Below are 12,182 nucleotides of genomic sequence, written 5' to 3'. Positions count from 1 at the left end.
ATGTGTCTCATACACTTCAAAATATACTTTCAATTATTTATAATTTTAGGGGACAAGAACTACTCCTAAAATAGTCAACGGAAAAGATGAACAATTAAAAAAAAAAACTAAACGAGAAAGTTATGTTTCAGTTGCATCACAATTAACAAAAAGCAATGCACAAGACAAAAATGTCAACAACAATGTCAGTTTTGTAGTTTGACTCCGACTCCCGGAGGGCCACTTAAATACAGTCAAAGGGCCACATTTGGCCCCCGAGCCGCACTTTGACCAGTTCTGCGCTACAGGGTGCACCATCCATCTGTCCACCAATATCTCTCCTCCTCTTGTGCTGCTTCCATTCAGCTTATGCTTCATCCCTCCGTCCATCCAACCACCTGTCTAACAATCGATGGATTTGTAGCGTCGCGTGGTCAAACCAAACATTCAAACAACCGGTCTCCTCATCCTCCATCTTCTTCCCTTCATACATCTGTCCCTCAAATGACAGTTCATCCACCCAACACTTCTTCCTTCCTTCCAGCCGTCTTTCTTCTCTCTCTCCGTCTCAGCCACCGATCCATCCACCCGTCCGACTGAACACCTCTGCGTCTAACTCATCTTCTCCCTTCCTTCATCTCCCTCCTCTTCTGTCCTGAGTCACTGCTTCAGCCCCACAGAGAACAGAACCTCACGTTAAAGGCAGAGTTCCGTCGCCTGACCTCCGGCGACTCTTGAGCCATGACACTTGGAAAGTAAACTTTGGTGACACCCTAAAGTATGGCGCAGCGCTGATTCACGGTGTGACCAAACAGCAGCCAGAGTTGAGACTAATGAAGTCTTTAATTTGGTTATAGTTTATTAATGTCAGAGACACTCTGCCATTAATCATATTCTAATGCCCCTGAGTGAGTGAGTGTGTGTGCGTGCGTGTGCGAGTGTAAAACAGCGCGCAGCTCTCCACCAGTGATAACATGGCATCCATTTGAAAGGGCCGTCATTATCGCGGTGGGTCGCCCCGCAGCCCCATCACACACCCCACCAACCGTTTTCATTCCAAACTCATTAATATGCAAACGTATTCAAATGAGATCGTAATTAAGCATCTACTGAGTGGGAACCCTTTTCATGATAATTTATGATAAACTCCGTGCCACCTTTGATTGAGATTGATTTCTGGCGCCGGCGAGTCGACCTGAATACAAAGCTCCACCTGAGAGACCTGGAGGGAGAAGCCGACTTTTCAAAGAGCAAAACTTATTTCATGGCTGATTGTGCCACAATCATCTTGGAGGAGCAACAAAGATTCATTTGAATAATGCCTTCCCACTGCGCTCGCCCGCAAAAACAACTTATCTGCTGTTGGCATCGCGCGTGTGTGTGAGAGGAGCGGAGCGGCGGCGCTCGCTCCCAAATCTGAGACTGATGCTTTATTTCGACATTAGCGGGTTCCATTCAGACTCACCTGTCAGACTCACCTGTCAGACGGAGGACCGGCCTCAACAAGAGCGGGAGAAGATCACATCCGGGCTGAGCCGCGCCAAGCAGGCGCACATGCAGGGGGCCTGACTCAAACACCTGGAGTCAGAGCCCAGGTCGCCACCTGAGTCCACAGTTGATCTGGAGTCATGTCTGGTTCAGAGTCCACAGTTGATCTGGAGTCATGTCTGGTTCAGAGTCCACGGTTGATCTGGAGTCACGTCTGATTCAGAGTCCACAGTTGATCTGGAGTCACGTCTGATTCAGAGTCCACAGCTGATCTGGAGTCACGTCTGATTCTGAGTCCACAGCTGATCTGGAGTCACGTCTGATTCAGAGTCCACAGCTGATCTGGAGTCACGTCTGATTCAGAGTCCACAGTTGATCTGGAGTCACGTCTGATTCAGAGTCCACAGTTGATCTGGAGTCACGTCTGATTCAGAGTCCACAGTTGATCTGGAGTCACGTCTGATTCAGAGTCCACAGCTGATCTGGAGTCACGTCTGATTCTGAGTCCACAGCTGATCTGGAGTCACGTCTGATTCTGAGTCCACAGCTGATCTGGAGTCACGTCTGATTCAGAGTCCACAGCTGATCTGGAGTCACGTCTGATTCTGAGTCCACAGTTGATCTGGAGTCACGTCTGATTCTGAGTCCACAGCTGATCTGGAGTCACGTCTGATTCTGAGTCCACAGCTGATCTGGAGTCACGTCTGATTCAGAGTCCACAGATGATCTGGAGTCACGTCTGATTCAGAGTCCACAGTTGATCTGGAGTCACGTCTGATTCAGAGTCCACAGTTGATCTGGAGTCACGTCTGATTCTGAGTCCACAGCTGATCTGGAGTCACGTCTGATTCAGAGTCCACAGCTGATCTGGAGTCACGTCTGATTCAGAGTCCACAGCTGATCTGGAGTCACGTCTGATTCAGAGTCCACAGCTGATCTGGAGTCACGTCTGATTCAGAGTCCACAGTTGATCTGGAGTCACGTCTGATTCAGAGTCCACAGTTGATCTGGAGTCACGTCTGATTCAGAGTCCACAGTTGATCTGGAGTCACGTCTGATTCAGAGTCCACAGCTGATCTGGAGTCACGTCTGATTCTGAGTCCACAGCTGATCTGGAGTCACGTCTGATTCTGAGTCCACAGCTGATCTGGAGTCACGTCTGATTCAGAGTCCACAGCTGATCTGGAGTCACGTCTGATTCTGAGTCCACAGTTGATCTGGAGTCACGTCTGATTCTGAGTCCACAGCTGATCTGGAGTCACGTCTGATTCTGAGTCCACAGCTGATCTGGAGTCACGTCTGATTCAGAGTCCACAGATGATCTGGAGTCACGTCTGATTCAGAGTCCACAGTTGATCTGGAGTCACGTCTGATTCAGAGTCCACAGTTGATCTGGAGTCACGTCTGATTCAGAGTCCACAGCTGATCTGGAGTCACGTCTGATTCTGAGTCCACAGCTGATCTGGAGTCACGTCTGATTCAGAGTCCACAGCTGATCTGGAGTCACGTCTGATTCAGAGTCCACAGCTGATCTGGAGTCACGTCTGATTCAGAGTCCACAGTTGATCTGGAGTCACGTCTGATTCAGAGTCCACAGCTGATCTGGAGTCACGTCTGATTCAGAGTCCACGGTTGATCTGGAGTCATGTCTGATTCAGAGTCCACAGTTGATCTGGAGTCATGTCTGATTCAGAGTCCATACTTGATCTGGAGTCACGTCTGATTCAGAGTCCACGGTTGATCTGGAGTCATGTCTGATTCAGAGTCTTTCTCACGCATGCGCTCCTCACACAGCATCCCTCCATCTGTTGTTTCGTGGTGTCACCTGTGGTGCACTGAAAAAAGCACATTTATTTGCACCTTTCTTCCTTTAACCAGTGGATCAGAACTGACCTGTCAAAAGTTCTTCTTCTGTGTGAACATTTTCCCAACAATTGCACGTCTTCAGCCGCTGGAGGCTCCGTTTGTGTGTTTCACCTCTCCATCCAGGTTCAGTCAGGTTCCTGCGGTGACCTCCAGCCAGTGAGTTCAGTAGCCGTCCAGGCCATTATCAGAGCCGTCTGCAGAAGAGCGAAGCAGCAACATCAAACGTTTCAACTCAAGCAAATGATGGTTGTGTAATTGCCGCGCAGATCCCAGCGCTGCTCAGGAGGAGCCCCAGGTGAGAGAGAGTCCAAACACACACACAAACACAAATTGGACAGAAAGCGTCTTTTGTATTTACAAGTGCATTGTTTATTGGGGTCAGCGATGATGGAGGGAGGGACTTGGGATGAAACAAAAGAAGCAGCAAAGCGATGCTTGTTTGGGAGTTTGAAGTGAATCAATAGAATCTTCTGTGCCAGGCGTCTGGCTTTGTTCTCGCCTGGTCTGTTTCCAAAGGCGAGTTGACGTCGGACGGCGGAGAAGGTGAAGAGTCGGTGAGTGCAGTGAGCAGGTTCCTGTGGTGTGTGAAGCAGCTTCAGGCGGTGCTGGACTCCGTGGAGCCTCCAGTTGAACCTGCCCAATTGGGTTGTTTGAAGGAAAACAAAGTGCAGCAAATGTAGTTGTTTGTTTCTCTTTGTGCTTTGCTTTGTCCTAATTTATCATCGGAGGTGGAGACGGAAGGAACCGGAGTTCTTTCCTCTCACACTTTAAATACGACTGGACATTCAGTGGAATGAGAACCTACACACGTCTTTGTCTTGGGAACAGTTGGTGTCAGTCTTCAGACAGATTGGGGAAAAACTGTCCTGGATTGGTTGCAACAAAAACCTGCGCCCTCTGTGGCCCTGAAGGGATACACCATCAGCGAAGCCTGTTAGGGAGCTCTGCATGTCCTCATAGAGCTGGAGTTACATACTGGTGACCATTTCCCTTTCATTAGACTTGACTTGACTCGACTCAACTCGGCTGGACTTGGCTAGATTTGTTTAGGCTAGACTAGACTAGACTAGACTAGACTAGACTAGACTTGACTCGACTAGACTCGACTCGACTCGATTGGACGAGATTCGACTAGACTAGATTAGACTGGATTAGATTCGACTAGACTAGATTACACTGGATTATATTAGACTAGATTATACTACATGAGAATAGACGAGATTCGACTAGATTAGACTCGACTCGACGAGATTCGATGGCCCTTATTCGTCCCACAGTGGGGAAATTCAACATGTCACAGCAGCCAATGACAACAAAGACACTGCACATATCAAAGACATTAAAGATACAGGACAAACATCAAAGACGTCCACAAAGCATTGTCAAAAAATAAAAAAGTGAAGTCACAAACTGTCAAACAGCACAAGACAAATGACCACCCATAATAAATCAACAAATATCAACAACAAAATACATGAAATATATAGTAAGATAGTAAGATAATGATAAATTATATTATCAATAACAACCTGTTTAAATAGTGAGATAATAAATAAAGAAATGATGGATGAATCGGACAATGTACAGTCAGTCCCTGCAGAGTTTACTGTAGTACAACCTGACAGCAGTGGGCAGGAAGGGGCGTCAAGGGTGGATCAGCCGGCCACTGAAGGAGGTCCTGCAGCGGGGTGAGACAGCTGGGCCACACTCCTCCTGTCTCCATGTCAGAATTCATGTCCGCAAAGAGAGTTTTTGTAAGATGAAAGAGATGGCCAAAGCGAACGCGACAGTGATCTCACAACGGTGGGACCCTGTGGCTGGACCTCACTAGTGCCGTCAGTCACCGCTCAGCACTTGTAGAAACAAAGGCAATTACAGTTCAACAGAGAAGTGTGTCTCCAATTTCCCACCACGACTGCTTCATCTTGTTACGTGAGGACTAAATAATGTTTGGGTTTTTTATTTCCATTTCCATTCCGCCCCAGGCAGGGAGGCCATTAAGGCGTAATCTGAATCCTGGTCAGCGCTGCTCCCTGATGCAGAAAACAGAGTTTTATTAGTGCGGAATCATATGCAGCGTTGAGACGCTGGAATCAACTGGTCCAGTAATGAGGAAACAGGGTCTCATTACTGCCCATTAGATTTGTTTCACTTTCATCTGCAACACGCAGAGGAAGTCCTGACGGGGAGCATTGACACCACCACTGAGAAGGTGGACCAGGGGAGACGGGAGGAAAGGGAAACATCAAGTCACCACCTTCACGCCAAGCAACGCAAGTGCAATGTTTAAGGTGAAACAGGTGAGAAGCTGTCAGGCGTCAGACATGACCTGAACTTGGGACATGTGAGACCAAGACAAGAGACGAGGCAGGAGAAGATCAGTACAAATATCATCAAGAGTCCACAAAATATCCGCGAGATGGCGGACTCTGGCTTTCACTGCAGCTACAGAGGTGAAAAAACAAAATGCGAGACAAGGCTGGCGGGAAATATCAAAACATGATAAGTGTTATACGAGTATTGATGCCTTTTTAAATCAATGAATCCTGTGTTTTTTTCTGCTCAAGATTTTCCTTCCCTGGTAATATTCCCCTCAGCAGAAATGATGCTGAGCTCAGCATCTTTCCGTGTCATGGAAGATTGTGTGATCTGACTGGGGTCGCCATGTGTTGGCTCGGATGGCACTTTCAGGAAGTTCAATGACTGTGTTCTCTGTGACAAGACTGGGGTCGCCAGCCAGATGTGGCTCGTTCCACGAGGGAGTCTGGCTCTTTGATCGGAGGTTGAAATATTAAGCATAGATTTCCTGACCTCAGTCCAATGTATTCATTCTATTCAGCTACAATACTAATATGTCAAGTGACACAGCATGTGAGGTGGAAGTAACAGTGACTTCCCATGATGCTCTGCAGGACCGTTCATCCTAGATAGATAGACAGATAGATAGATAGATAGATAGATAGATAGATAGATAGATAAACAGACAGACAGACGCATGAACGGATGGATGGACAGACAGATAGATAGATAGACAGACAGATAGATAGATAGATAGATAGATAGATAGATAGATAGATAAACAGACAGACAGACGCATGAACGGATGGATGGACAGACAGATAGATAGATAGACAGACAGATAGATAGATAGATAGATAGACAGACAGACAGATAGATAGATAGACAGACAGACAGACGGATGAACGGATGGACAGACAGACAGACAGACAGATGAATGGACGGACGGACAGACAGACAGACAGACAGACAGACAGACAGATGAATGGACGGACGGACAGACAGACAGACAGACGGATGAACGGATGGACAGACAGACAGACAGATGAATGGACGGACGGACAGACAGACAGACAGATAGATAGATAAACAGATAGATAGATAGACAGACAGACAGATAGATAGATAGAGGGATTAGAGACAGACAGACAGACAGATGAATGGACGGACGGACAGACAGACAGACAGATAGATAGATAGACAGACAGACGGATGAACGGATGGATGGACAGACAGACAGATAGATAGATAGATAGGTAGACAGACAGACAGACAGACGGATGAATGGATGGACAGACAGACAGACAGACAGATAGACAGACAGACAGATAGATAGACAGATAGATAGATAGATAGAGGGATTAGAGACAGACAGACAGACAGACAGATAGATAGACAGATAGAGGGATTAGAGACAGACAGACAGACAGACAGATAGATAGATAGATAGATAGACAGATAGATAGATAGATAGATTAGAGACAGACAGACAGACTTCATTCCGTGTCACATCATTGAAGAATGACTAGTAAAAGAGCTTATTATTGAGTCTGGGTGAAAGCGAGTGAAGAAAGTGACGGACAGCTGCACATTAGCCGAGTCATTATCAGCCTCCCACCATATGGACAGAGGCTGGAGGCGGGTCAGAACCCTGGCCCGACCCGCTTCACCCCCACTTCTCTAATTAGGACGATTAAGCCATCTCCATCACAAGGGCCAGTTACACAAAATGGTGTCACGCCCTCCTTGAGATTGGTGTCGCAGAGTCCAGTCGATGAGAGGAAAAATAGAGGCGACACAGAGCAATTACCCGGGTGAGAGGTGGAGGGCGACGACAGCGAGGGGACGAGAGACGAGGGAGGTGAGGTTGGAGCCCGAGTCACGGCGAGAGCAAGCTGAGGCAGGGAAGTTAACGCAGGTGACTTCTGGATGGATGGGCTGAGCAGCTGCGTCCTGCTGGACAAGGACACCAACCTGACTCTGGCGATTAACCTCCAGTGAGCAGTCTTTTTCAGCGCAGTGGAGAGTTCAGCGGATTCCCTTCTGCTGGAGCAGTGCAAGGATCCTCCATCATGGAGGAGAGGGCAGGGGAAAGGTGGCGGCGTGATGTGTTCGGAGGGAGTTGTCCGTTGCATGAGCTCGATTCGATCCCGCAGGGATTTCGCCATTGAGACGAATCTTCTCTCAAATGAGTAGAGCGTTTGCTGCTGCCAACAAGAATGTGAGACAACTTTATCAAATGATACACATGAAACTCCACTCACTGGAGTCGACACCACAATAGCATCTCAGATATTTTACACTTCTTTCACCTCTGACTTCCTTTCCTTCTCCATCGTCTGTCTCTGTTTTCTTCACATCACTTGCTCATGTGTTCACACTGCGCAACATCACTCAAACCTGCGACCAATCAGAGAGAAGCACAATACTTCCAACTGCTGCCGAGACAAGTGTTCATGTAATTCAGCATGATGTGAGCATCACAACAGGAGGATGTAAATATCACAGCAGTAACACGGACACACTGCTTCATTTCTCATTATCCTCTCAAGGGCCTGATAGACATGGTCAGGGGCCACGTGAGCGTTGTCAGACGATGCTGAGACTGCGCTGACCTACATCCATGACGCTTCCTCTGGCTTTCACACGTGACTTCTTAAGACTTAAATGAGACCCCAGAGATGTGTGATAGATCGGACAGGTGCAGGTGCACAACAGGAAATGCATGAATCTGCATTTTGTGTCTCTGTGTAGTTGTTTGAATGTGAAGGGAAGCGAACACACTCAACATCTAACTTTCCTTCTGCAGTTCAGTTGCCATCACCGGGTCTGGTTGGTCATTATTTTAATGATTGTAGAATCATGTTATATAATTTGGAATCTAGAATTGTGGTAATATCTCAGTTACACATAATGTGTTGCCTGTTGCCTCTGTGTTGGACTAAAGCTATATACTATCTGTGCATTCTGCCTTTACAGGACGATTTCAAGGAACAAAATGTGATGTGACTCTCTGAAACAAATGAATATGCATTAGCTGAACAGGTGAAGTATCTTTTATTAGCGTAAAAATATCTTCGTGAGAGGAAATAATGACAGGAATGATGACTCTTGGTGATCTAGATACCCACACAATATACACAACCTTTCTCTATCGATTTTCTTTATCAAGTTAAGTTTTTTTTAAATTATTATTTTAATCTGAAAACATAATGCCAAGGCAAAATTGGAAGTGATGTTGCGAAGCACGTCGCCTATGTCGTGTGATGTCACAGAAATAGAAGTTTGACACTTCATCACCGTAATTCTGATGAGAACGAAAGAAGTTAGCGTTCGTTTGTGACGACATACAAGACGCATCTCCATCCCGCGTTCCTATTGGCTATAACCGAGGACTAAACTTTAGCAGTATTTCTATTGGATGCCTTTGAGAGCGGGAGGGACGACTTCCCGGAAGTGTAAGAGTGTTGTTATCAGGGACCGGTCAGCTGAGAGGCGGTACTGACGTTTAGAAACAATTTTCAGGGAACTGAGAGAGATTTACCGCGTGGACAGACTTTCAGAATCTCTTATCAGGAGGACAGCCGTGGTAGCTTTCATTTTGAGGTCAGTATATCGTAGAATATGGGGGGAGTTACCCGCAAAATAGCTGCCGGTTGCTAACTGTTTCATTTTGCTGTTACCGTCGTGTCTTTGAAAGTCTGAACCCAACACGAATTTATTACGGATTAAGTGAGTTCCAGAAACGGCATCTTATCGGTGATCTCCAGCCCTACGCTTGTATTTCACCGAGTGAATCTGGCGGCGGTGTCTCCCGCTGAAACTGTCCAGAGGCGCGGGAGTGAATATAGCTTGGGGCAGGACACACGACAGTGGTGGTTTCACACGTGTGTGCGTGTGAGAAGCGAACAGCATCGCAAATCAATGATTCCAGTTTTGTTCTTTTTGAATAAATAACACTGGCCAAGCAAGATGATCCAGACTTGGAATGTTAGCAAAGTGCATATAATATTAGCCAACTCGGTGGGGACGCAGGGCCCAGTAACAGAAACTCACTTGGGTCCCCACCAGGCCAAATAGCCTCCGTTCCTCTACAGAATGATCCATGCGGCCCTTGCACTGTAAATGCACCGTTATTTCGCGAACCATCGACAAAGAGAACACTCTTCACCATGTGACCTTCCTGTGGCTCTGAGGCACCGCCCGGCCCTCTCGACCTTGTTGCTCAACATCATCTGATGTGAAAGTATTTGGCGTGGTAGATGTAAAAACGGAAACTGACTTTCATTTTTGAGGAGCTTTGTTAGCTAGCACCTGCTCGTTAAAACAGAGTCAAGAACATGTGCAGCAGTGTACAAGTACAGTGTCAAGCAAAATCAATGGGTCTGCAAAGGCAGTTATTCCCAACTCAGTCCTACTCTTTGTATCTCAGCAAAAACAAATCAGTAGTTAGCACGCTCTTCTCCTGCAGCTTGAATGAAGGGGCACAGCATGTTCAAACAGATTCCCAAAGTAATTATTATGTTGGTCAAATGTGCGTCTGTTGAATATCGGAGGCGGGGACTATGCCTACGCTCATGTTTCAACTTTGTTTCATTTCTGCCTCCTCAGCTCACATGGCGCCACCCAAGAAGACAGCGCTCCCCAAACCTCTCCCAGATGGCTTCATCCTAACTGACAATTGTAAGAAGAAGTGGAGACTGGGCAAGATCTTTGGTCAAGGTGGATTTGGACTGATCTATCTGGGTAAGAGAGTGATCACTGCTGCACTTTTCTGGAAGTTGACTGCCAGAATCGGCATATGTAGGTCACAGTGGTCCCTAGTAGACAGATGCTAGAGACTCACCTCCTTCTCTCTCGACTCAGCCTCGCAGGACGTCCAGACCCCTGTGCCAGAGGACACAGAGTTTGTGATAAAACTGGTGAGCTCACTTTTCTACCTCTACTGAACTGTTGAGATAAACGTCAACAACCACTCCTTGGTATAAGTTAAAACAAAAAGCAGTTCAATATTAATATGTTAGATTATCTCCTCAATGTAAACAGCTAACCTCAATCTTACTTCTCAAACATTGTGTTGCCTAAAAACATTACCAATTTAATGCTCAACAAGGTTCACTTTCACTTGCTGCTCCGCTTCACTTCCCCTCTCCTACACACAGACTGCCCAGCTGCTGCTCAGCTTCCAGATAACATCAGAGTTTTGTCTGTAGCGTAGATGTGGAGGCGGTGCTGTGTTTCCAATGATTCACTTATGCCACCACACCGCAAAAGCACTTCAGGAAACATGCTGATTTATGCCAATATGTAATCTCACCATGTACATTGTGATAAATAAGCCTTCGCAACAGAAGAACACACCTTCTTACAGACACAAGTTGCATACTGTGGTGGACAACTGCAATGGTTTACAGGAACTGCTGCAGGTTGCACTGTTTTTTTGTTTTAATAAGTCGGACTGCATCCTTCAGTTATCAAATTTAACCTGTAAACTTTCTTTGTTGATATTTCCAAATATCTATTATCTATTAAAAGTTGACAAACTGGTCACCTCGCTGAAAAAGTTGTTCAACAGAGCGACAAGGGCTCCAATATAGCCGATATGCCACGGACTGTGGTTTCAACTTCAACCAAAATAGAAATCACTGATGCATTTAAAGCAGCTTAAACAGGTCACTGTTTTTCAGTTGGATGTTCTTTTCCTCCCCCAGTTTATACGTTTATCCTCGTTCTTGTTGTGGACAGCATAAAGGTCACAGTTTTATTCTAGGTCCAAGAGGGGTTTATGTTTTAGTGCTTGGCAACATCATGAATCCACTGCAGTAGCACCATCTGAGAAGTCTGTCGGTAGAATGTGTTATCAATCCCATGATCCTTTACAGCTTCCACGAATGCACTTGTTCATGTGAACCTTATTGGAAGGCGAATGAATTGTGCAAAACGCGACGTTCTCTGTTGGTGCACAGACATCTCAAAACATGGAAAAGCCTGAAATGGCCTATTCAAGTCCCGCAATGCAGTGAAGCAAGGGTCTCAAACCGGCCCTTAAAGGACCACAGTGGGTGCACAGCGGCCCTTTGTGGGCCAGTCCGAGACCCCACCATTAAAGAATAGTCATTCATGTGCATTCAGTCATTGGAACTGGAACAGTTTGTAAGTTTGAGTGTAAACTCACCGTGTAAAATACTACCCGCAGGAGTACCTGACTAACGGCCCGCTGTTCTGTGAGCTGAAGTTCTACCAGAGAGCAGCCAAGCCAGACAGCGGTGAGTACCTCCACCTGTCCCACGCCACACCGGAGGGCAGGCGGGCTTGACGGATGATGTGGTCGCTTGTGCCGCAGAGTGAACTGTAATTAATAATAAGGCAGAATAAACACAGACCTCAGTGGCAGTTGCCCCTCGACTCGGCTTGGAGACGAGCTGGAGAGGGAAGCACTCATACGTGATGATTCCTGGGCCTCAGCTGAGCCCCTGACCACCTGCCAGCCTGGTGTTGCGCCAGTCAGGCCAGCAGCCATGGAGCTCAGCGCCAGGGTGTGTTGACTCAAC

The 12,182-nt window shown here is 46.8% G+C and overlaps 1 protein-coding gene and 1 long non-coding RNA gene across 3 annotated transcripts in view; one reads left to right on the top strand and one right to left on the bottom strand.

The window, feature by feature from the left end:
* Positions 1-3,763: 3,763 nt before the first annotated feature.
* Positions 3,764-12,182, bottom strand: part of LOC128764845 (uncharacterized) — a 9,543-nt gene continuing 1,124 nt past the window's right edge. Inside the window, exons 3-6 of the long non-coding RNA XR_008415804.1 lie at positions 10,478-11,980; positions 7,944-8,031; positions 7,606-7,835; positions 3,764-5,366 (exon numbers count right to left, since the gene is read on the bottom strand). This is a non-coding gene — a long non-coding RNA (uncharacterized LOC128764845). The remainder of the gene's footprint in view (positions 5,367-7,605; positions 7,836-7,943; positions 8,032-10,477; positions 11,981-12,182) is intronic.
* The window catches only part of vrk2 (VRK serine/threonine kinase 2), a 10,089-nt gene continuing 6,984 nt past the window's right edge, over positions 9,078-12,182 (top strand). For both annotated transcript variants that reach the window (XM_053875052.1, XM_053875051.1), the window contains exons 1-4: positions 9,078-9,237; positions 10,243-10,377; positions 10,498-10,553; positions 11,828-11,897. In XM_053875052.1, the coding sequence (XP_053731027.1) occupies positions 10,248-10,377; positions 10,498-10,553; positions 11,828-11,897 (256 nt within the window). In that variant the 5' untranslated portion in view covers positions 9,078-9,237; positions 10,243-10,247. The remainder of the gene's footprint in view (positions 9,238-10,242; positions 10,378-10,497; positions 10,554-11,827; positions 11,898-12,182) is intronic.

Source organism: Synchiropus splendidus, chromosome 9 (genome assembly GCF_027744825.2).
Source record: "Synchiropus splendidus isolate RoL2022-P1 chromosome 9, RoL_Sspl_1.0, whole genome shotgun sequence".
Taxonomy (NCBI): domain Eukaryota; kingdom Metazoa; phylum Chordata; class Actinopteri; order Syngnathiformes; family Callionymidae; genus Synchiropus; species Synchiropus splendidus.
This window is presented reverse-complemented; position numbering and strand designations above follow the sequence as displayed.